General features: G+C 39.8%; 1 protein-coding gene across 1 annotated transcript in view; it reads right to left on the reverse strand.

Annotated features, from left to right (window-relative positions):
• Positions 1–26,257, reverse strand: part of DCHS2 (dachsous cadherin-related 2) — a 288,245-nt gene that overhangs the window by 49,248 nt on the left and 212,740 nt on the right. Inside the window, exons 11-14 of the mRNA XM_060095313.1 lie at positions 22,528–22,662; positions 22,209–22,311; positions 22,063–22,169; positions 11,963–12,820 (exon numbers count right to left, since the gene is read on the reverse strand). Coding sequence (XP_059951296.1) covers positions 11,963–12,820; positions 22,063–22,169; positions 22,209–22,311; positions 22,528–22,662 — 1,203 coding nt within the window. The remainder of the gene's footprint in view (positions 1–11,962; positions 12,821–22,062; positions 22,170–22,208; positions 22,312–22,527; positions 22,663–26,257) is intronic.

Consider the following 26,257-nt stretch of genomic DNA (forward strand, 5'->3'; position numbering starts at 1 on the left):
CCTTTTATGAGGTTAATTTTAACGAGTCCATTTGATTGCCACAGCAGCTCTTCAGGGAGACAGGACTGCTGCCCTCAAAATAATCTGAAAGTGGGGTCAGCCTCCACAAATGACAGGTACCAACTGAGACCAGAAAGCAATGAATGGAGATTCTGATATTTCTAAGTGCTTTGTGGTTTCTGACTTACATGTAAACAAAAATTCTTTGTAGACTTTAAAGTGCAGTAAATCACCAATGTCTAAATCTCTTTCAGCTTTCAAAAACAAAATAAAATAGCCTCTGATCTTCAGGGCTCTTAAAGCTATTGCCACGTTCCTTTCTGTCCCTTCCTGGCCCAGCCTTGTCAAAAATGGCTGAATTCCCCATCTCCACTTCACTCTGCACTCCTCTATACTCTGGTTCCTAAAAATATTAAGCTCTAGCAACTTGGTGCTCTCCAAAGTTCACAATCCTCTCCAAAGCTGCTGAGGTCTGACTGCACACAATTCTTGTAAACAGTCATGGCCGACTCTGGTTCACTTAAGAGGTCTCGGCTATTGGTCTTTATTCTTTGCCACATCCTGAACAATTATAACAAAGTTTCAAACCTACTCCTCAGGATTTCCTTCCTGAACTCTTCCAGACCTTCATTTTGCTGATTGTGTCATTCTCTTATCCTTTGTATTTGATGCACGGACTTATCTTTTCAGACATGCCTTCCTTTCTACCATGTTCTTACTTCCCTATGCCAAGACGGTATGCTCAGACCATCTCAGGTAACACTCTTCCCAGCCCCACCCTGGAAAGGTTCTGTGAGTGCCGTAGCCCCACTCCCAGTGGGTGGTAACCCCACCACCTCATTCATTTCTGCTCTGGGGACAGGCCTCCGATTGAGCTAACAGCCACTTTTCAGTCCTTATCTTCCCAAACCTCAGCTACAAATTAGATATGGTTGACCACTCCCCGCTTCTGGAATGTGCCACCTTCCTGTTTCTCTAACACCAGCCGCCCAGGAATGGTCAGCAGTGCTCTGGCCTCTCCATCTCAATCTCTTCTGAAGATGCACTGCATCTCCAACTCCTGCGAAATATTGGCATTACTTTGGATTTCTTCTCAGCCCTCTCTCTATCTACCTTTACCCCTGACTTTCACACATAATTACATGGGAGCTTCTACCAATTCACAATGTCTGTTCTATCTTCAAAGATGCTCATTTAATTTGTTTGGGGGTTGGGGGAGTTGATGTCCAGGTATCAGTGATTTTTAAAAGCTCCCCAGGTGTATCTACGTGCAGCCAGGGTTGAGGTCCCTGGGTCTAAATAATCAAGAAGTCCCACCGCGGCTGTCTTGGAAACACAGAGACCACATTCCCTCTTGCCTTCCCCCACGACCACAGTTTTACTTGGTCCCTGGTCATTCACCATGTGGATTACCACAGTACCCTTCTAACTCATCTCTCTTTCCCAAGGCACTCTTCTTCACAAGGCCTCCAAAGTGAGTTTTCTACAATACGAAAGTTTGTTTTGTCACTCTTTTGATCATTGAAAGGACATCAGTGTCTCTCTGGTCCAGCTCATCATTGGAAATCTCATGAGCCTCTGTCTAGCTGTTCCAGATGATTTGCTGCACAGGATGGTAAACTTGCCACATGCTCCTGAGTCCCCACGCCTTTGTGTGGACCACTTCCCCTGCCCAGAACTAAGTGTCTTCCTATCTTTTTTTTTTTTTCCCTTTGGCCTGGTTTTATTCTCATTTGAGCATATCCATTTTGTTTTCTTAGAAGTATAGCTGTTAAATCGTGAAATGAGTTCAATAAGCATTTGGTGAACACCTACTAGAAGCAAGCTCTTTTCTGGTTCTGTTCATAATGGGAAGCTTCTCCCAGCTACTCCGGGCTGTACTTTCATCTCCATGTCTTACACTTATAACTTTTGGTAACAATGAGGTAAACTGTTTTGGAGATTACAAAGTACTTATTTGATCATCAAAACTATCTTGTAAGAGAAGAGATGAAAGAGATGTTCAAAGGCCTTTACAAGGATGACCACCCATTTCCTATACCTTAAAAAAAAATGACTACTGAGCACACAACATTGTGTATACAGTCACCATTTATCTGGCGTCCTCAAGAACAGAGATAAGAGTGCTCTTTAAGAGCTTAAAATAAATGAAACAGAGTTCAGTTTTACATAGTACAACTTAGATGTGGAAAGAAAAAATCATTTCTATATTTCTTATGATGGGTCTAATATTCTTTAGGAGCTCCACCCTGATGGACAACAGAGAAAAATGGTCATCTTAACATGCTATTAATGTCACCTCAGTCTGTTCCCTTGAAACAGTACTTTCAGGTAACTTAGCAGCTTTGGGATGCATGCTCAGTCTTTGAGGCTCCCTCCCTGTTGCACTGTTGCTGCTCTGTAAGATGACACTGCTGGAGGGAGACTGGCAGTGATGAGGTGGGATCTTTTTTTTTTTTCTTCCTGGTACGCGGGCCTCTCACTGCTGTGGCCTCTCCCGTTGTGGAGCACAGGCTCTGGACGCGCAGGCTCAGTGGCTGTGGCTCACGGGCCTAGCCGCTCCACAGCATGTGGGATCTTCCCGGACCGGGGCACGAACCCATGTCCCCTGTATCAGCAGGCGGACTCTCAACCACTGCACCACCAGGGAAGCCCGAGGTGGGATCTTTGTGTGCTGTCCACTGGCTTTTAGAATTTGTCTCCAGGCAGTGAATCTCATCTTTCATGTCAACATGTACAGGCTCAGAACTCTACCCTGCTGGCCTGGCCCCACTGTAGCTGTTTTTCATGTTGTAGTTTTTTGATACTTGGCATGTTATATAACCCTGCGTTTCAGCTGTCTACCCAACAGATTTGGGAAGGGACTCATCTCCTCACTTGCAGCCGTGGTCCTCATGGCAGTCAGCTGGCCTGTACTATGCATTAATCTGTGTCCACAGTGGGAAGGCTGGGACTATGGGGGGTCTTCTAGGCCTTGCAAGAGCCAAACAGGAATGGAACACTCAATTGTGCCTTCTTTTTACCTAAACATGTTGCCCATTTTAGTCTGCTCCCACTAACTCATGTTAGGAAAAAGCTACCCCATGAGGCAGTGTCCTCCCAGAGTTCCAAAGGGTCCTCTGCTTTTAGTTTTTCCTAGGCTGTCTCACTGGCTCCCTCCAGGATGACAGCTTTGGGCAAGGGGGGCCGGGATGCTTGTGGCTGACCACTTGTTTCCTACATCTTTTCTCATTGGCTTTCCTGCATTCCCCAGCAAGTAGATGGAATGGGCTTTCCTTTCCTTCCATGTGGCAGATTTTTTTCAGGAGCCATCTTTGTTTATACTAAGGACCACCCATTTTGCTTGTCAAAGGCAAAATATTCTCTCTTTGCATTTTTGCTGTAACTATCCTAATGTATCCAAAACAAGTGGATGTCTCTTGCAGAATAGGTGGAAGGTCTTATCCACAGACAGGCAATACAAATATAGTTCAAAAATATTAACCCTCAGGACGAGAACAGAGTTGGATGAATGGCACTACTCAGGTTTAAGACTATAAAGCTACAGTAATCAAGACAGTGTGGTATTAGTGAAAGAATAGACAAATAGACCAATAGAAATGAATAGAGAGCCCAAAATAGGCCCATGTAAATACAGTCAACTGATCTTTGACAAAGAAGCAAAGGCAATACAATGGAGAGTCTTTTCAATAAATGGTGGTAGAAAAACTAGGCTTCCACATGCCAAAAAAAAAAAAAAAAAGAATCTGTACACAGACCTTCCATCCTTTAAAAAATTAACTCAACATAGGTTACAGATCTAAATTCAAAATGTTAAAACAAAAAACTCCTAGACACTGGAGGAAACCTAGGTGACTCTGGGTTTGGGGATAACTTTTTAGATACCACACTAAAGGCAGGATCCCTGAAAGATAGAATTAATATGTTGGTCTTTATTAAAATTAAAATTTTCTGCTCTGCAAAAGACAATGCCAAGAGATTTAAAAGACGAGACATATTCTGGGAGAAAATATTTGCAAAATATGTATCTGATAAAAGCCTGCTATCCAGAATATACAAAGAACTCTTAAAAGTCAACAATAAGAAAACAAACAACCTGATTAAAAATGGACAAAAGACCTTAAAAGACACTCAACGAAGGAGATATACAGAAGGAAAGTAAGCATATGAAAAGATGCTCCCCATCATATGTCATCAGGGAAATGCAAATTAAAATGAGATACAACCACACATCTATTAGAATGGCCAAAATATACAACACTGAAAGCACCATATGCTGGCAAGGATGTGGAGCAACAGAAACTCCCATTCATTGCTGTGGGAAATCAAAATGGTACAGCCACTTTGGAAGACAGTTTGGCATTTTCTCACAAAACTAGACATACTCTAACCTTAAGATCCAGGAATCAAACTCCTGGGAATTTACCCAAAGGAGTGGGAAATTTATGTCTATACCAAAACCTGTACATTGGTTTCTGTAGCAACTTTATTCGTGATTGCCAAAACTTGGAAGCTACCAAGATGTCCTTCAGTAGATGAATAGATAAATAAACTGCAATATATAGACAATGGAATATTATTCAGTGCTGAAAAGAAATGAGCTATCAAGCAGTGAAAAGACATGGAAGAAACTTATGCGCATATTACTAAGTAAAAGAAGCTAATTTTAATAGGCTACATACTGTATGATTTCAACTATGTGACATTCTGCAAAAGGCAACATTATGGAGACAATAACAAGATCAGTGGTTGCCTGGGTTTGGGGCTGGAGGTATGGGGGAAAGGATGAACAGACAGCATGTTTTTTTTTAGGGCAGTGAAACTACTCTGTATGATACTATAATGGTGGATATATGTCATTATACATTTGTGCAAACCCACAGAATGTAAAACAACAAGGGTGAACCCTAAGATAAACTATAGACTTTGGGTCATTATGACGTATCAGCGTAGGTTCACTGATTTTTAACAAGTGTGCCACTCTGGGAAGGATGCTGATAATGAGGGAAAGAATGCATGTAATGGGGCAAGGGGTACATGAGAAATCTCTGTATCTTCTCCTCAATTTTACTGTGTACCTAAATAGTCTTTAAAGAGTAGTTGTTAAAAAACATTAACCCTGTTACATCGCTAAAAAAAATATAATGGTTCAGAAGAGAGTTATGCAAAATCACTTGAAAAAAACAGAATCATTCTCATGGCAGAAGGCTTGATGGAGGTGTTAAGACACCAAAATAAGGTATGTGTGGCTAAAAGGAAGTCAATGAGCAAAAATGACACAAATGAACTTATTTAACAAAACAGAAACAGACTCACAGACTTAGAAAACAAACTTATGGTTACCAAAGGGAAAAGGTGGGGAGGGAGATAAATTAAGAATTTGGGTTTAAAATATACAAACTACTATATTTAAAATAGATAACCAACAAGAACCTACTGTATAGCACAGGGAACTCTGCTCAATATTCTGTAATAACCTAAATGGGAAAAGAATTTGAAAAAGAATAGATATATGTACATGTATAACTGAATCACTTTGCTGTACACCTGAAACTAACACAACATTGTAAATCAACTCTACTCCAAGATAAAATAAAAAAAAAATTTAAGTAAAAAAATAAAAAGCAAGTTAATGAGCAACGGAAGACCAGACAGTCATGAAGGCATCACAAAATTCTACTTGGCAGTGCTGCATGAGTTCTTTCTGAAGAAAGGGTAACACAGGCTGATGACATTCAACACTTGAATCACATCCTGCTTGAACTATTTAGGATTAACAAGCAACCTTCTGAGTACAGTTTGGGTTCCTGTGTCTTTTTTCCTAAAAAGAGAGAGCTGGTCATCCTGACATGACTACTATAATCCACATGGCAATCATAGTTCTTCTGTAAATAAAGGAACTGCACTCTCGGTTATGTATCAGTCTCCTTCCTAACAGTTAGTAACCCCTAACCTCAGGGGAAGAACTCCCTGGTTTGTTAAGATGAGGCCTTAAGCCAAGTGGCTGAGGCTCAGATGTGGGACTGGGGTTAATTCACAAAAATGAAAAATTCCTTGTGAGATGTTCACCTTTTTTTGAGAGGACTTGACCTTGTAAGGCCTTTCTCCTTCTGTTTCCTCCAGAGCTATCTTAGAATCATAGGTAAGGTGATGGAATTTGACACTGTTTGACAATGGCTAGTTAGATGGTACTGATTCCAGTGAATTTCATTCCAAACAGGAGACTGGCCTTAGAGAATGGAATAGGTATGATAGATACTATTTGTTTCCCTCTTTTCATTATCATAAGTCATACGTTGGGCCCTGTTTCAAAGCCGTGGATGACATAGAGACAGAACTTCCAAAATTATGGGAACTCTGTCACCTTGGAAAGTATAGTTCTTACCTGGTTTGGGGACCAGGTGGAACAGAAAGGAGTGGTAGGGATTTGGAAACTCCAAATGTTTCATTGCTGTTAAATAACTGCTAAGTAACAACTGGTTGCTCTGGTGCGAATGTATAGCCAGCTAACTTTATAGAATTCAATCAAGGATTTGGGACAGAAAGAAGGTAACAATAACAATGAAAACTCTGACTAGTACACTCACATGACCTCACTTGATCCTTACGGTTTCTCTGTGAGTCAGTTGTTATTATTTCCACTCTCCAGAAGGAGAACGAGAACTTGCCCATCCTGGGCAGGAGAGCAGTAGAGACTCACTCAGCTACATTAAGTCCTATCGCAATGTCCATACTCCACGTACATGCACCCAACCTTACCAACAGTAGGAGCCAGAATTCTGGATCGATTGCCAAAGGGCCAGAAGAAAAGTTTTCCTCCAAAATATCAAGATCTAATTTGTTTATGAGACAATAGTAAATATATTTTACTAGTTAGAATGCACTCCTGTATCATCATCATGTTTTCATTTTATCTCAAGTCTTTTAATGTCTGACTATTCCATTTTTAATCAGGGTATCAATGCAATTCATAATTTCAATTTTTCCTCTCTAGTAATTATTAAAAATGCATGAAGTGAAAAGTCCACATTGGGGATTATGGCTGCTGATTCACCCTCATTGCTATAACCAAAGCTCTGGAAGTGGAAAAGAAGAAATAAAGCTGGCTTCTAGAAGGTTCATTTAAATGGTTTAATGGATTGGAATGTCACAGACAACCAAGTGGTTTATATTTCACTTCAAAAAGATTCAGAATGGTTATATTTCCTCTCATGTGGGTAGAAAAGGAACAGCAAGTGGTAAGGGTAAAGAGTGGGGAATCATTTGGGCTTCAGCTTTTCTTGTCACCTTGTTGTATGGCCAGCCTCTCTCTTACAGGCAACTGGCACCTTCTGAAATGACTATTTCTGTGAATAAATGAACATTTCATGACTTAAAGAGACCTTACCTACTGAAGGGTTTCTTCTAAAGTGCTATAAACTATAAAAAATTATATATACATATGTATATATATATATATATATATAAATCTATTATTGAACTATGTACTGTTTTAAACAATTGAAGTGTTAAGTTTAATGTTGTTAATAGATGAAAATAATGTCAATCAAAACTCAAACTTGTGGGCTTTCCAAGAAAGAAATGTTAAACAAATATAAATACATTGGAGTTATTTATTTTAACATTTTATTTTCTTAAAAAAATTTAAATGTTAAAAGCAGTTTAGGGTAATAGGATTTATGATGATACAGAACATAAGTCACTCAGGATGTCAGGCAGTGCCTGCCGGATGGGATGCTTGAGTGAGCCACAGATGATGTGAGCTTCCAATAGGCACATATGTTTCCTTTGAAAATAAAGATTAAAATTGCAGATGTATTTGGGACAGAAATAATTCTGGAAGCTATAAAATGCTATTAAATAATTTATATCAAGACCATTCTAACACTGATCAATGGGTTTGCAATCTCTTAAAACCACTGGAATCCAAATTTTAAAAAAAATCACCTTCTGGTGTCCATGATATGATCTGGCAATATGTATGAAATTCATGCTCCAGGCAAAGCTTTGGCCGGCTTGAAATATTTGGGGCATATGTCAATCAGTACATTACGCACTTTGTCATCATTGTTCACTGGGGCCTAGGGAATCCTGCCGACTCTGGTGTAGGTTAGCTGCATCTAATCAGATTCAACAGCCTTCTTAACCACCATCCTTTCCTTCTCTCATTCTCCTTCCTGTCATATGCTGCAGCTTTTAGGCTACTCTCCCCTTTGCTTCTATGCCCTTCACACGTCATAGCTACTCTTCAAAGCAAGGTCCCAACCCATTGCTTCCGATGTCTTGAAATGTACACCTACCTGGATATTTATGGGTACCATATGCTGTATTACTGCCAGGTATTAACCTTGCTTATGTGTAAGATTTAATAAACAAATTTTAAGAGTGTTAAGTTCTATTAAAAAGGTAGCAGTCAAATTTAGTTCAGTAATTCTAAATGCAAGAGGACTAAGGACAACTCTAATCAGAGGTCAAAGAAGACACAATGATGCAATAGCAGAATAGAGGCTTCTGCCCATGTATTCATTAGCTTTTCTGAATGAACTGAAACAGGAGGCCCACCTTCAGAGGTAAGAAAGTAATTTAATCTTCACTGTCTTCTGCCTTAGTTTTTTTTTTTTTTAATCTCAGACCAGGTTACTCTTCGCCACATTGATTACTCCCAACTGTTACGGCTCGGGGTAGACAGAAGGTTGAGTGATGGGAAACAGACCAAAGTAAGGGTAGTTTCCTTCCCGTAATGGCAACTGCTACCGACAGAGTCAGTCTCGGACACAGAAATGAATGGCGCACTGCAAAGATGAAAACACGTGAATAATTTTCCCTTCCACGGCAGTTTTTATTAGGGTTATTATTAAATCATTTCTGAATTCAACCACAAATATTATTATACTTACTAACCCATAACTTATTTTCATACTGAAATATTTTCTTTGGGGTGCTTTAGATATTGACTTTTATTTAGGTTTAATCCTGCAAATGAATTAATCATGGGTGACTTGAGAAAGGATATCTTAATTAGGAAATGGCCAGGTACACTACTCAATTTTTAGAAATTTCATTTACTAATGTGAAAAGGTGTGACACAATGATGAGTCTTGTGCCAATTCTTTTGAATGATAATTTATTTAATGCCTACTACCGTGCAGAATTTATATTGGATGAGAATGTTCATTAGCCATGGTTGGAAATCTCATTATGTGAAGAATAAGTGAAGAACTAGAGACAGGAAAACTATTTTGAGTAAAAGCTAAAGACCCCCCAGTGATCTACACGGCCCTGCCTGGTCCATTCTCTTCTGACCTCAGTTTTTACCATTCTTCACTTTGCTTATTCTGCTTCAGTCACACAGTCCACTTTGCTGTTCTTTGAGCAAACCAGGTGGGTTCCCACTGGATTTCTCCTTTTTTTCGGAAATGCTCTTCCCCCAAATATATGAATGGCTACCTCCTCTCTTTAAGTCTTTGCCCAAATGTCACTTGCTCAATGATGCCTGCCCTAACCTGCTATCTAGAATTGCATTTGTGCCCTCCCCCAGCACCCCTTGCTCTGCTTCTTTATACCATAGCTCTTAATGCCATCTAACATACACTACACTTTAGTTATTTATTAGGTGCATTGATATTGTCTCTTTACCCCTGCTAGAATGTAATCCTTACAAGGAGAAGCATCTTTGCCTTTTAGTTCACTAACATATCCAATAGAAGAGGACCTGGCACATACTACTCAATAAAAATTTTGTTGAAGGGGCAAATAAAATATCTGAAGAGCGACTGTGTAGATCAGTGGAGTGCTGCAGAGGGCAGGACTAGGATATATGGACAGACATAAAGGAGGCAGATCTGGGTTTAATGCAGGAGTGACTTTTCACATGAAAGGGTTTTCCAACGTTGTCATGCAATCAAATCACCTGCAGAGTTTGTTAAAAATGGCAGTTCCTGGACCCCAGACCTACTGAAGCAGAAACTTCAGGGATCATCACAGAGTGCTTGTTTCACACTCAAGTTCAAGAACCACTGTCCTAAACTTTCAGTCACTGAAATATTCAAGTAGAGACTGAAAGGTCATGTGTCTAGGGTATTTAGGGAAAAAAAATGTTTATATGTTCATTGCAGACAAAAGCTGGGCTCAAAAATTCTATGATTTTATCAGATCAATTTCAAGATGATTTATATATTTTGTGCTGTATTATTTAGAAAATGTCACCTTTCCTTTCTATCAGGCTCTGCTCTGGGGTTGGGATGTATACCTCTCCAGGGGTACAGAAACAGAGCTCTGAGTATCTCATGTTATTTAACATTTAACTCTTTTGCAGAAATCTCATCACATCTAAGTATATGGGTGGACATTTCTAGTTATTTGGAAGTCGCTATTATTTCATTTAATGAAGGTAATTGAAATTTACCCTTAATTATATTTAGAATCAATAAGAGGCTGTCCGAATAAGCAACCCATGAGATAACCATAATTCAAAAGAAGATCAAAGGTTAATAATCTGCAACTGAGAAGAACCCTAATTTGACATTCGATATTAAATTGAATATTCTCTTTTCATAAAGAATATAATGTGTAACAAAATATTTTCACTATGAAATGTATAGATCAATTTCAGAAAAATGAAGGTTGCCTTTTATTTTTTTTTTTTATTTTTATTTTTTTTTAATTTTTTTTTTTTTTGCGGTATGCGGGCCTCTCACTGTTGTGGCCTCTCCCGTTGCGGAGCACAGGCTCCGGACGCACAGGCCCAGCGGCCATGGCTCACGGGCCCAGCCGCTCCGCGGCATATGGGATCCTCCCAGACCGGGGCACGAACCCGTATCCCCTGCATCGGCAGGCGGACTCTCAACCACTGCGCCTCCAGGGAGGCCCGAAGGTTGCCTTTTAAATAGTGGTTGCTGTAGGTACGGATAAAGTGAAACTGAATCCAAAATGACAAAACAAAAACAAAAAATAACTGGAGAAAGCAAACAGCACACATCAGACCGTCGCAGGAAAACTCCTTCTCTCCCAAGCCCTGGAGTCCATGTGCTTTGCCCTCTGGCTGGCTGAAAGGTTCAGAAGATTTATTTCTCAACTCTCTAGTTAGATATAATTACCTAGATTGGATTTCTTTCAATCCACAATTATATACAAATGTTTTTTTTTTTTTTTTGCTTTGGGCTAGAAAGATCATTTAAATTAATTTTTTTAATGTTTCCCATTATGGCATACATTTGAGTAGGGAAATAACTGAAACATAATTTAGCATTATGAGGGAAAATAGTTACCATTCACTGAAGCCTGTTCTGAGTAGTATAATCTGTGCCAAATTCTTTGAAGATCAGATAATACTGCATTGTTTGAAAGCAATGCTGACTGTATCAAAATGAAGTATAATATAAAATGAAGTATAATAATAATAATAACAGCAGTTCCCATATATTGCATGTTGATTCTGAGTCAGATACTGTTTTAAGTGCTTTATATGAACTGGCTTATTCAGTCCTGTACCCTAATGAGGTAGGCACCAAACTTATCTTTAATTTTCAGGTTAGGAAACTGAGGCGGAGACATCCAGCTGCCCAAGGACACACAGTGGCAGTCACTGAACCACAACATACTTCACCTTTCATTGTACTTCTAGGAAAGTACTTTAGGAAATGTACAGTTGTTCAGAATTCATAAACATTTAAATAAAAAGGTTTTTATTTGAGATTTTAAATTTAAGTTAAACTTTATGAGCCTTGAATGATTTATCTTTCAGTATTTTTACTACCTTTTGCTGTCTTTAAACGGAAGTGTGTATGCGTGTTTTACTGTATTTGAGTGTATTTTTCTAATATATTTTGAATGAAAGTTGGCATATCAAGAATTGGCTGGACTCAAAAATTCATAACTGAACCGTGAGAGCACTCGTTCTATAATCCTTAGTTTTAAGCATTCTGCCAAAACTGGGACAATGTACGAAACACTTGACACTCACCTGCCTCACAATTTTCAGGCACAATCCCATTATACACACGCTGGCTGAATGAAATCCGTACATCTTCTCCTTCCATGTGAATGACCAAGAGACCAGTGGTTGTCCTAGCTGGGAACCCTTGGTCCACAGCTTTTAACTGCAGCCAGATAGGAAAATATTCTGAAGCTGGGTTTTGCTGAAGTTGAATTTCTCCTGTGTATTCATTAATAGAAAACACTGACTGGGGCTCTGCAAAACTAAATATGACAGTTCCATTGGGCCCCAAGTCTGGGTCACTGGCTCTCAGGATGGCGGTCATCTGGTTAGTAGGTGACTGGGGGGAAAGAAAAATATCAAAGGGGTTCTGTTCCCAAACTGGATCATTGTCATTAACATCAGTGACATGTATTTTTATGATCACCGTGGTGCTTCTTGAGCCCTGGACACCACAGTCTCTGGCCACAGCCTTAAATGTATGCTCAGCTCTGGCTTCTCGGTCAAGGATGTGGCTGGTTCTCAATGTGCCCACTATGGGATCAATGGTGAATGCCCCAGAAGCCTCATCTGCCAGAGAATACTCAGTTTGCCCATTCAAGCCTTCATCCTTGTCCACGGCAGAGAGCACAAGAACCACGGTTCCCACTTGAGCATCCTCTCTCACAGAGGCCTGGTAATGGAGCCTGGAGAAGGAAGGACTGTGGTCATTGTCGTCCAGAACTCTGACTTGCAGCTGCACCATGGAGCTCCGGGGTGGATCCCCCAGATCGGAGCACAGGATGACTAGGGTAAAGTTGCTGACTTGCTCCCGGTCCAAAGCACGAGTGATTGAGAGTTCTCCTGATGTTTCATTAATAGCAAAGTACTCATCAGTATTTCCATCTAGTAAAGAAAACAAATTCAAAATACATTTGAATTCAAAAAGTAGCAGCCCTTTGCCATGAATATATATATATATATATATATATATATATATATATATATATATATATTAATTCAACAAATATTTATTTCTGATTATTACATCCTAGCACTTTTGTAAGTACTTTTGTAAGTACGTGATAAGGTCCCTGACCTCATGAAGTTTCTATTATCAGGAGATAAACAAAAAAATATATAATTCAGTATCTATCTTAATTCAATCAGTAATTTGAACACTTGCTTTGACTGATTTGCATCAGTATGATTTGTTTTGTGTGCAACTTTTTATATTACTATATTTTTCCTTTTGGGAGGATTAAAATGTATGTTTTACATGAAATAAAACAGTAGTCGGGTATAAGCAACAGGATACAATGTCCATTTTTAGACATCAATCAAAAAATAACAGATTGATGTATGACAGCATACCTGTAATTTTCCCAAATGTTACTCACTACAGATTGAATGCCAGTTATACTACTGCAATAAGGTCTCTTCTACATTCCACGCCTTCTGTGCATGAATCATAACACTTCTGTTAGAGATACTGGAACATTTGTCTATCTCTTCCATAACATAAGCCAGGATTATGTTTTATTCTTCTCTATATCCTTCAAAAAAAAAGTTCCTTTTGCTATTGTACATGGTACCAAGTAGAATAAAATTTTAAACTGAACTCAGGGATAAAAAGCTTCCAAAGGCAGGTTAAAATCACCCCAAAAATTAGTTGGGAAAATGCGGTTCAATTACCTACGAGCCACATTCTTGGATGAGGGGCACCATTCCCAACAGTGTGGGAACTTACTGGAGCCTAGCCACAGGCAGTGCTGGGGGTTGAGGAGAAGGGACTGCATTTGTACGTCTTCATAAGATGTGTTAATTTGTACCAAACACAGGGATGGTGAGACAAACTACATTTCTGTGGCATTTGTGGTTGATAAAGCTATTCATTCCCTCAGTAAACATTTCAACAACACCTGTCATGTACCAAGTATGTGCTGGACACTGGGAATACGAGGAGTGGAAGATGTGATTCTGGCCTCCAAGAGTTTACAGTCCAGGAGGAAAGGCAGGTCAGTACCTGAACATTAAAATATGGTGTGAAACTCACACATGCAGGGCGCTGGGAAGCACAGAGGATGAGCACAAGGCCTTGTGTTAGGATGGCCAGGAAATGCTTCTTAGAAAGAATGACATCAAAACTAACTCCTAAAGGGGAGGAAGCCAGGCTACAAGTCTCAGTGGAGGGGAGAGGGAAGAGGGAGAAACCTGGGTTAAGTTCCAGGAATATGACAAATTAATCGTTGCAAACATTTTAGTGTGACTAGAGCACTGGGTTCTCTAGGTATTTGAGTGTAGAGGGTAGGGAGACAGAGGGTCGACAGTGGCAAAAACATAAATCTGGAAGATAAGCAGGCATCCGATCATGAACTGTCCTGTGTACACTGCTGAAGACTATATTATTTTAAAATCTACTGGGAGGCCCTGCAGGATTGTAGACAGGAAAGCGTCAGGAATCACATTTCTGTTTTAGGAAGAGTAGAGGGTTGCAGTGTCAGAGCTTGATTAGACTAGAGGAAGATTAGGAGGCTACCATGGTATCTACGTGAGCAATGAGGAGGTTCTGCAATAATATGCCCCTTGAGGAAATGGACACACTCCAGAGATATAGAGGTGGGAAATAAGGAGGGAAGGGAAGACTCATAATCCAGCTTAGGGGGAAGACTCAAGGAAGGGAAGGGAAGGGAAGGGAAGACTCATAATCCAGCTTAGGGGGAAGACTCAAGGATGTTTAGACCAGCTGTCTTTAAAATGAGGTCTGAGGACCCTGGAGTTATATTAAGTTATCTAAGGAGTATCTGGAAACAGGTAAATTTTAAGGTAATTTCCAGAAGTTCAGTTTATATATCCTTATTCCTAAAATTGTTCTGCCTAAGAAAACCCCTGGGATCTCGTGGGTTTGTACTTCCCCAAATCACTTTTATAATCACCCTTCTTGCAAGTTATAAAAGAAAGGTTACCTCTCACCCCTCCCAACCTGACCAAGGTGTACCACACCAGGGTGTGAAAGTTTCTAGGCTACCAAGCAAAGGGGCATTCCAAATATTGGTGTTTCATGTTGAAACAGGGACTGACGTTAATGCCTAGGAAATACATCCTTTTTATGTTGGAGAGGGTCTTTGCTACGAACTAAATTTTAGGACCTATTCAAGCTCATAAATAGTAAATAAATAAAAAATAATGACCATTAATTGATTTGGGGGCATATAATGCAGAAGGAGTTTAAGAAATAACTGTTACTATTATAGCAACAATCTGCCTCCCATGTAAACAACGTGAACAAGGATTTTGAGTGCTTACATCTGTAACAAGATTTTTTTTAAGGGCATGTTGAACAAAAAAAGGCTGAAGATCGCAGGCAGAGATTCTAGAAGAAGCCAGACCATGATGAAGTGAGTGAAAAGGGAGTGATGTTAAGTTCAGTTTTGGATACATTGATAATGAATGCTGCTAGATATAAAAATTGGGTCCTTGAGGCTGTCAGAAAAAATGGTGAAACAATTTGAAACAGAAGGGAAAAAATAAGTGGGTGTCCTAGGGGTGAAAAAAAAAAGATAAGGGTGTGACTAGTCTGGCTTTGCCATCTGAGTTGTCTTCCAGGTATTTTATCTTCATTGTCTTTCAGGTATTTTATCTCTGTAAATTGTTGAAAACTAATACATAATGAGAATGGTTCTTGTCCACAGAAATTCAAATTAACTGTGTCTAGTGGAATGGCATTGATTACTATCCTATGGATAGACCTCTTCTGCATTTCAGAATTCCTTATTTTTGCTCTGTGTGTGTATGTGTCTGTTTCTTACATTTCTCCTTGAACTAATTTTAACACCTTTTTAGTTGTTTATTAGCTAATGAGTTGAATAAAAATCTTTGGAAGTTGTTAGTTTTATATTTGTATGAGAGTCATACAAATATGTCCTTTGATGGGAAGTTCTGGAGTGAAGATGACACAGAGCAAAGTCCACAGTCTACCACAGGTCATAAAGTGTGAACAAAAATGCTATTTCTTGTCCAAGGCACTGACCCTGATTCTGCTTTCTCACTGTAAAAAGGAGAGAGAGAGTGGAAAATAAAAATTTATTAGGAGGTAGGATCAAGATGGTGGAGTGGGAAGAGTCTGATCTCACCTCCTCTCAGGAAGACATCAAAACTACATAAAGAGAAACTCTCTCTGAGACTGACCTGAAGATTAGCAGAATGGCTCTTCTACAACCAAGATTACAAAGAAAGAACCATGTGGAGTCTGGTAGGAGGGGAGGAGAAGAAATCTAGTCAGGACCCACACCCCTGGTGTGTGACCCAGAAGAAGAGAAGGATTTCACAGGCTCAGGGGTCCTCCCTCAGGGGTGAGGGGTTTGAGCCCTACATTGGGTATACCAGCCCTGGGGGCCAGCACTGGGAATACAAGCCCCTTTAGGTAGTTTGAAAACCAGTGGGGCTTAATGGAAGTCTGTAGGAAACTTCGACTCTGCTCTTGAAGAGTGTGGACACTCACTTGTTTGTTCCCAGTCCCAGCACAGAGGCAGCAGGCTGAAACATGCCTGGTGCTCTGGCCAGCCTGCTATGACTGCTCCAGTGCACCTTAACCCTGTTTGAGACAGGCTCTTACCTCAGCCCCTCCTGCTCCAGCCCCACTCCTTGACAAGGCAGAAACCATCAGTGCACCTTGGGAGAAGCCAGGCCTTGCACCAGCCTCCTACTCCAGCCCTCTGGGTCCTAGCCCCACCCCTGGCCAAGGCAGAAACCTCTATAGCACCAAGGAGACACTAAGCTCACTCAGGATTGTGGCCTCAGCCCCTCAGACCCTGGTCCCACCCCCTGACAGTGCAGTGACAGCTAGTGCATCCCAAAAGAAGACATGTCTCATGATCACTTTAGATCCAGCTCTACCACTAAAGCCACTGGGCATAGGCAGACTGCATAGGGGTGCTCCAACTGCTCCAACACAAAGACATGACTTCAAGACCAAGAAGAGTATGTTTTCCCTAATTTCACAGAGACAAACAAACAAGATGAGAAGAAAGTCATAGAGAGTCAAACAAAATGAGAAAACACAAGAACATGTTCCAAAGCAAAGAGCAATATAAAACACTGGGATGGGGATGAGGGAAGCCTAATAAAACAGAGATAAGTAATTTACCTGATAAAGGGTTCAAAGCAATAGTCATAAAAATGTTTACCAAACTTAGGAAAAGAATAGAGGAATACAGTGAGAACTTCAACAAAGAACTAGAAAATATAAAAAAGAGCCAATTAGAACTGAAGAATACAATAACTGAAAGGAGAAATACAAAGGAATTAACAGCAGATTAGGTGATACAGAGGAACACATAAACGACCTGGAAGACAGAATAGTGGAAATCACCCTATCAGAGCAGCAAAAAGAAAAAGAGTTTAATAAGGATTATTTAAGGGACCTCTAGAACAATATCAAGCATACTAACATTCGTGTTATAGGGGTCAGAGAGGAAGAGAGAGAAAAAAGGGACAGAAAGCATATTTGATGTAATTATAGTTGAAAACACCAGTAACCTGAAAAGGAAATGTATCCAGGTCCAAGAATCACAGAGATGCCTAAACAAGATGAACCCAAAGAGACTCACACTAAGTCATTTCATAATTAAGATGGAAAAAGTTAAAGAGTGAATGACAGAATTTTAAAGATAGGAAGAGAAAAACAGAGTCACATACAAGGGAACCACAATAAATATTAGCTGACTTTTTAGCAGAAATCTTGCAAGCCAGAGGGAGTAGCATGACATATTTAAAGTGCTGAAAGGAAAGACCCTACAACCAAGAACACTCTACCCAGCAAGGTTATCATTAAGAATTGAAGGAGAGAAAGAATTTCCCAGACAATCAAAAACTAAAAGAGGTTGTTACCACTAAATTGGCCTTACAAGAAATGTTAAAATGTCTTCTTTAAGTGAAAAAGAAAAGGCTATAAAAAGAAAATTTTTAAAAAGATGTGAAGAAAAAAAATCTCACTGATAAATATAAATATATAGTAAAGGCAGTGAATCAACCACTTAAATAAGCTAGTACAAAGGTTAAAAGATAAAAATTTAAAAATCAACAATAACTATGATAAACACTGAAGGGATATAAATAAAGATGTAAAATATGACACCAAAACTTAAAGCATGTTGGGAGTGGAGTGAAAAATGTAAAGCTTTTAGGATGTGTTTGAACTTAAACTCTATCAGTTTAAAACAACTATATGTAATTGATATATATGAACCTCATGGTAACCACAAATAAAAAATCTCCAATGGATACACAAAAAGGAAAGAGAAAAGAATCCACACATAAAACTAAAGAGAATAGTTAATCTGTGAGGGAATAGACTAAAGGAACAAGAAAAGAACAGAGGAGAACTATAAAAACAACCAGGAAACATGTAACAATATGGCAGTAAGTACATATCTGTGAATAAGTACTTTATGTAAATAGATTAAATGCTCCAATCACAGGACATAGGGTGGCTGAATGGATAAGAAAACAAACCCATCTATATGCTGCTTATACGAGACTCACTTCAGATCTAAAGACATATTCACCTGAAAGTAAAAAGATGGAAAAAGATACTCCATGAAAATGGAAATGAAAAGAAAGCTGGGATAACAATATGCATATCAGACAAAATAGACTTTAAAACAAAGTTAATAACAAAGACAAAGAAGGGCATCATATAAACGGGTCAATCCAAGAAGATATATCATTCATAAACATAAATGTACCTAGTACAAGAGCACCTAACTATATAAAGCAAATATTAACACACATAAAGGGAGAAACTGACAGAAATACAATAACAGTAGAGAACTTTAATACCCCATTTACATAAATGAACAAATCATCCAGACAGAAAATCAATAAGGGACACATTAAATGACACAGTAGATCAGAAGGAGTTAATAGATATCTACAAAACATTCCATTAAAAACAGCAGAAAACACATTCTTTTCAAGTGCACATAGAACATTCTCCAGGACAGATCACATGCTAGGCCACAAAAAAACCTTCAATACATTTAAGAATATTGAAATCATATTAAGCATGCATCTTTTCTGACCACAGTGGTATGAAACTAGAAATCAATTACAGGAAAGAAACTGGAAAACACACAAACATGTGGAGACTAAACAACATACTACTAAAAAACCAATGGGTCAACAAAGAAATCAAAGAGGAAATTAAAAAAAAATACCTTGAGATGAATGAAGAGAAAAGCACAACTTTCCAAAATCTATGGGACACAGCAAAAGCAGTTCTAAGAGGGAAGTTTATAGTAATTCAGGTCTAACTCAAGAAACGAGAAAAATCTTAAATAAACAAGCTAACTTTCCATCTAAAGGAACTAGAAAAAGAAGTACAAAGCCCAAAGTCCACAGAAGGAAGGAAATAATGAAGATGAGAGCAGAAGAAAATAAAATAGAGACACCCCCCAAAAAAGAAAGAAAAGCTCAGTGAAACTAAGAGCTGTCTTTTTTAAGATAAACAAAATTGATAAAACTGCTGGCCAGACTCATCAAGAAAAGAAGAGAAAATCTAAATAAATAAAATTAGAAATGAAAGAAGAGAAATTACCACTGATATCACAGAGATACAATCATAAGAGAATACTATTGACAGGTATACAGTAGCAAACTGGACAACTTAGAAGAAATGGAAGAATGCCTAGAAATATACACACTTCCAAGACTGAAGTAATGAAATTGAATCAATAATCAAAAAACTCCCAACAAATCAGAGTAGGACCAAACCAGAATTTAAGGGTTTCTATCAAACACTTAAGGAAGAGTTAATACCTATCTTTCCCAAACTATACCAAAAATTGAAGAGAAGGGAACACTTCCAAACTCATTCTATGAAGCCCTAATATCAAAACCAGACAAAGACACTACAAAAATAAATTACCAGGTCAATATTCCTGATGAACATAATGCAAAACCCTCCACAAAAATATTAGCAAACTAAATTCAACAATACATAAAAAGGATTTTTAATCATGATCAACTGAAATTTATTCCAGGGATGCAAGGATGGTTCAATATCTGCAAATCAATCAAGGTGTTACACCACATCAAAAAAGGGGAGGATAAAAGCCATATGATCATCTCATTTGACATAGAAAAAGCATTTGGCAGAACTCAACATCCATTTTTGGTAAAATCTCTTATCGAAGTTGGTAAAGATGAAACATACCTCAACATTATAAAGGCCATACGTGACAAGCCCACAGCTGACATCAAACTCAACATTGAAAAGCTAAAAGCTTTTCCTCTAAGATCAGGAATAAGACAAGCATTCCCACTCTCATCACTTCTATTTAACACAGTATTGGGAGTCATGGAGAAGGGCAAAGTGGGTGAAGGGGAATCATGGGTACAAACTACTAGGTATAAAATAAGTTACAAGGATGTAATGCATAGCACTGGGAATACTCAATATTTTATAATAACTTTGTATGGAGCGTAATCTATAAAAACATTGAATTATTATGTTGTACATCTGCAACTGTAAGTCTACTATACTTCAATTTTTAAAATGTTCTTCAATGGGACTTAGATCTAGGGTATAGTCAAGATAGGGAGATATTGAGGTCCAGTGGTAGCTGAAGACAGGAACTGGGTGAAATGACCAGAAAGAGTGTGTCTACGAGAAAAGAAAAAGATATGCCAAAAAGATCCAGAAAACTCTAACAAGTCAGAGAACCACCAGAAGAACAAAGACATTGGGAAGACTTGTCTAGAAAGACAGATGAAGGACCAAAAGAAAGTAAGTGGCTTTCTGAAGTCAAGGTGAGACCAAGTGTCCAGGGCATGGTGCACAAAGACACAAAGCAATGCAATTAAATTAAGAACTGAGGGCTTCCCTGGTGGCGCAGTGGTTGAGAGTCTGCCTGCCGATACAGGGGACATGAGTTCGTGCCCCAGTCCGGGAAGATCCCACATTCCGCACAGTGGCTGGGCCTGTGAGCCATGGCCACTGAGCCTGTGCATCCAGAGCCTGTGCTCTGCAATGGGAGAGGCCACGACAGGGAGAGGCCCGCATACCGCAAAAAAAAAAAAAAAAAAAAATTAAGAACTGAAAAAGATCCAATGCATTTGGCAACAGTGGGATCTTTTATGTCTCTGGAAAGGGTAGTTTTGGTGGAATGACTTCAGTGGAACACATTTTACAGCAGGCTAAGAAATGAAAGTAAAGACACAGAAACCAGAGTGTAGACAACAATTTTTAAGAAATTTGATTGTGAAGGAAAAGAGACAGTGAGTGAAGGGAGACATCTATGCTTTTAAAGATGGGAAATACTAGAAATACTGATGGGAAAAGCCAGTAGAGAGGAACTGTTGACCATTTGGGAAAGGGAAGTGAATGGTCAAAAAGAATGTCCTTGATGCTGTGAGAGGGGACAGGTGCTGTCTGGGGATTGTTTGTAGCTGGTCTTCAACAAGATAAATACAAAGAAATTAAGAGTAAGTATTTAGAAAATTTTATACCAACATGAGAGAATAATCTTATGTCTCCATAAGACAGTAATAGTTTTTAAAAACTGGGGTTGCATTTTGTATGCCTTTGATTTTTTCTCCCAGTAATTTATATTTATTGGATTTTACAAAAGTATCAGTCACAACAGATTGGAAATTTCGAAAAACACAAACCCTGGTCCTTAACCACAATTGGTAGTGTAGAAGTTCCTAAAGACTTTGATCTCTGGGGTACTGTTGTAGATCTGAAGAGTTTCATTGGTCTGCAAATCTGGGAATTGTTTTTCTACTCATGTCCTCCAGGCCTGAAAGAAAGTCTTGACTGCTGAAAATAATAAAAATCATTGATCATATGAGAGAAGTGAAAATAGAAAACAAAAGCTATCTGTTCCATCTGTACATGCACTAATATTAGTGGATTACTAACAGCGAGAGTTGTCAAGGGCAGATTTTTGAGGAGTTTGGAGGGCACTGGATAAGGGTGGCTGTGGGGAGGAGGAGAGGAGGCCCAGGGCACCAATCAGTTCTTAGCAGGTGTGCATTCTGTAGACACTGCACTAGATACCAAATGCTGAATGCTCTCCATACAGTGTGTGTCAACCGAGTTGGTATCCTGGGGAGGGGGGTATTTAAATAAAGATAAAACTTACCAATTATGTGATACCTGACAGCTCCATTATTGCCAGCATCCATATCAGAGGCCAAAACAGTGTAGACAAGCCCTGGCTCTTGGTTTTCCAGAACCTCAATGTCATGCCTGGGGACAATAATCTCTGGTGCATGATCAATGTCATGCCTGGGGACAATAATCTCCGGTGCATGATCGTTTTCATCTCCCACAGTGCAGAGAATTGTTGTAGTCCCAGACAGAGCAGGGGCTCCCCCATCACGTACAAGTACTGACAAGGAACAAAAGACGGCACAGATAGTGGCCATTAATTCATACCTAAAATATGCTGCCCTAACCAGACAGCAACAGACCAAATTAACTGGGTAGCACTGGGTCAATAATATTTTATTTAAAGACAACCTACTGAAATGTAAAATTTCACCTCTCAATGACCTGCTGCCTATTTTTGTTTTTGTTTGTTTAGCACAGTCAAGGGATCCCTTACCTTGAAGGGTGAGGACTTCCTGAACTTCTCTGTCAAGTGTGGTAGTTGTCACCACCTCCCCAGTGTCAGGATTTATCTCAAACAACCCAAATAAAGTGCCTGGCATGATTTCAAAATGAAGCTTGGAATTGATTCCTAAAAGAAAATATAGAGGAAAAACTCAGCCATTATCCCCTTGGAAATCATTTGTCTCTTCTCCTTTTACCTATGAACATATTAGGCCATAGATAAAAAAAAGGCAAGAAACATAACCTTCAAATTAAGGTCAGAAACAAAAACTTAAAACAACTCTTCTGGCTGGTCTTGCTAAATAAAAGCCTCCTGGCTGAAATGCTGGGTTTTCAAAAATCCTTCCCACAGTGAATGCTTAAGATTTTCTCCCTCCCATAAAAAATTTCTTATGAGTGTGCAGCCCTACAACATATTCCTAATTACTCCGGCTAGCACCCGATTGTGATTTAATGACATCATTATAAGCTTGCAGGGCAAATGACAATTTCTGTAGGTGGACTCTCTGTTTAAAAGCTTGTGCCCAAAGAGCTTCAAGATGGAGGAAGAGTAAGACATGGAGATCACCCTCCTCCCCACAAATACATCAGAAATACATCTACATGTGGAACAACTCCTGCTGAATGCAGGCAGAAGACCTCAGACCTCCCAAAAGGCAAGTGACTCCCCGAGTACCTGGGTAGGGCAAAAGAAAAAAGAAAAAAAAAAAAAACAGAGACAAAACAATAGGGACGGGACCTGCAATAGGGAGGGAACTGTGAAGGAGGAAATGTTTCCACACACTAGGAAGCCCCTTTGCGGGCAGAGACTGCGGGTGACGGAGGGGGGAAGCTTCAGAGCCACAGAGGAGAGCGCAGCAACAGGGGTGCGGAGGGCAAAGTGCAGAGATTCCCGCACAGAGGATCTGTGCTGACCAGCACTCACCAGCCTGAGAGACTTTTCTGCTCACCCCCCGGGGCAGGCGGAGGCTGGGAGCTGAGGCTCCGGCTTCGGAGCTCGGATCCCAGGGAGAGGACTGGCAGTGTGAACACAGCCTGAAGGGGGCTAGTGCATCACATCTAGCTGGGAGAGAGTCCGGGAAAAAGTCTGGAGCTGCCGAAGAGGCAAGAGACATTTTCTTGCCTCTGTGTTTCCTGGTGCCCGAGGAGAGAGGATTAAGAGCATCACTTAAAGGAGCTCCAGAGACGGGCGCGAGTGGCGGCTAACAGTGCGGACCCCAGAGACGGGCATGAGATGCTAAGGCTGCTGCAGCAGCCACAAAGAAGCCTGTGTGCAAGCACAGGTAACTATCCACACCGCCCCTCCCTGGAGCCTGTGCAGCCCGTCACTGCCAGGGTCCTGTGATCCAGGGACAACTTCCCCGGGAGAACACACGGTGCGCCTCAGGCTGGTGCAATGTCACGCCGACGCAACGTCACGCCGGCCTCTGCCGCCGCAGGCTCGCTCCGCACTCCGTACCTCTCCCTCCCTCCGGCCTGAGTGAGCCAGAGCCCCCGAAACAGCTGCTCTTTAACCCCATCCTGTCTGAGCAAAGAACAGACGCCCTCCGGCGACCTACACACAGAGGCAGTATTAAATCCAAAGCTGAACCCCAGGAGCTGAGCGAAAAAAGAAGAGAAAGGGAAATCTCTCCTAGCAGCCTCAGGAGCAGCAGATTAAATCTACACAATCAACTTGATGTACCCTGCATTTGTGAATAGACAATGAATCATCCCAAGTTGAGGAGGTGGACTTTGGGAGCAATGATATATATATATGTCTTTTTCCCTTTTTTGTTCTTTGTCAGTGTGTATGTGTATGCTTCTGTGTGTGATTTTGTCTGTATAGCCTTGCTTTTACCCTTTGTCCTAGGGTTCTGTGTGTCCGTTTTGTTTTTGTTTTTGTTTTAGTATAGTTTTTAGCATTTGGTATCATTGGTGGATTTGTTTTTTGGTTTGGTTGCTCTCTTCTTTCTTTCTTTTTGTTTTATTACTTAAATTTTTTAAAAATAATTATTTCTTACTTTAATAACTTTATTTCATTTTATTTTATCTCCTTCTTTCTTTCTTTCTTACTTTTTTTCTCCCTTTTATTCTGAGCCGTGTGTATGACAGGCTCTGGTGCTCCAGCCAGGGGTCAGGGCTGTGCCTTTAAGGTGGGAGAGCCAAGTTCAGGACATTGGTCCACAAAAGACCTCCCTGCTCCATGTAATATGAAATGGTGAAAATCTACCAGAGATCTCCATCTCAATGCCAAGACCCAGCACCACTCAATGACCAGCAAGCTCCAGTGCTGGACACCCTATGCCAAACAACTACCAAGACAGGAACACAACCCCACCCATTAGCAGAGAAGCTGCCTAAAATCATAATAAGGCCACAGACACCCCAAAACACACCACTAGACATGGACCTGCCCAACAGAAAGACAAGATCCAGCTTCATTCACCAGAAAACGGGCAATAGTCCCCTCCACCAGGAAACCTACACAACCCACTGAACCAACCTCAGCCACCAGAGCACACACCAAAAACAATGGGAACTACAAACCTGCAGCCTGCAGAAAAAGAGACCCCAAATACAGTAAGTTAAGTAAAATGAGAAGACAGAGAAACACACAGCAGATGAAGGACCAAAGTAAAAACCCAGCAGACCAAACAAATGAAGAGGAAATAGGGAGTCTACCTGAAAAAGAATTCAGAATAATGATTGTAAAGATGATCCCAAATCCTGGAAATAGAATGGAGAAAATACAAGAAATGTTTAACAAGGACCTAGAAGAACTAAAGACCAAACAAACAATGATGAACAACACAATAAATGAAATGAAAAATTCTCTAGAAGGGATCAATAGCAGAATAACTGAGGCAGAAGAATGGATAAGTGACCTGGAAGATAAAATAGTGGAAATAACTACTACAGAGCAGAAAAAAGAAAACAATGAAAAGAATTGAGGACAGTCTCAGAGACTTCTGGGACAACATTAAACACACGAACATTTGAATTATAGGGGGCCCAGAAGAAGAAGAGAAAAAGAAAGGGACTGAGAAAATATTTGAAGGGATTATAGTTAAAAACTTACCTAATATGGGAAAAGATATACTTAATCAAGTCCAAGAAGCACAGAGAGTCGCATACAGGATAAATCCAAGGAGAAACATGCCAAGACACATATTAATCAAACTATCAAAAATTAAATACAAAGAAAAAATATTAAAAGCAGCAAGGGAAAAACAAATAACACATAAGGTGATCCCCATAAGGTTAACAGCTGAACTTTCAGCAGAAACTCTCCAAGCCAGAAGGGAGTGGCGGGACACATTTCAAGTGATGAAGGGAAAAACCTACAATCAAGATTACTCTACACAGCAAGGATCTCATTCAGATTTGATGGAGAAACTAAAAGCTGTACAGACAAGCCAAAGCTAAAAGAATTCAGCACCACCAGACCAGCTTTAATACAAATGCTAAAGGAACATCTCTAGGCAGGAAACACAAGATAAGGAAAAGACCTACAATAACAAACCCAAAACAATTAAGATAATGGTAATAGGAACATACCTATCGATAATTACCTTAAATGTAAAAGATTAAATGCTCCAAACAAAAGACACAGACTGGCTGAAAGGATACAAAAACAAGACACATAGGAATGCTCTCTACAAGAGACCCACTACAGACCTAGGGACACATACAGACTGAAAGTGAGTGGATGGAAAAACATATTCCATGCAGATGGAAAT

This window comes from Mesoplodon densirostris, chromosome 1, assembly GCF_025265405.1.
Source record: "Mesoplodon densirostris isolate mMesDen1 chromosome 1, mMesDen1 primary haplotype, whole genome shotgun sequence".
Lineage (NCBI taxonomy): Eukaryota > Metazoa > Chordata > Mammalia > Artiodactyla > Ziphiidae > Mesoplodon > Mesoplodon densirostris.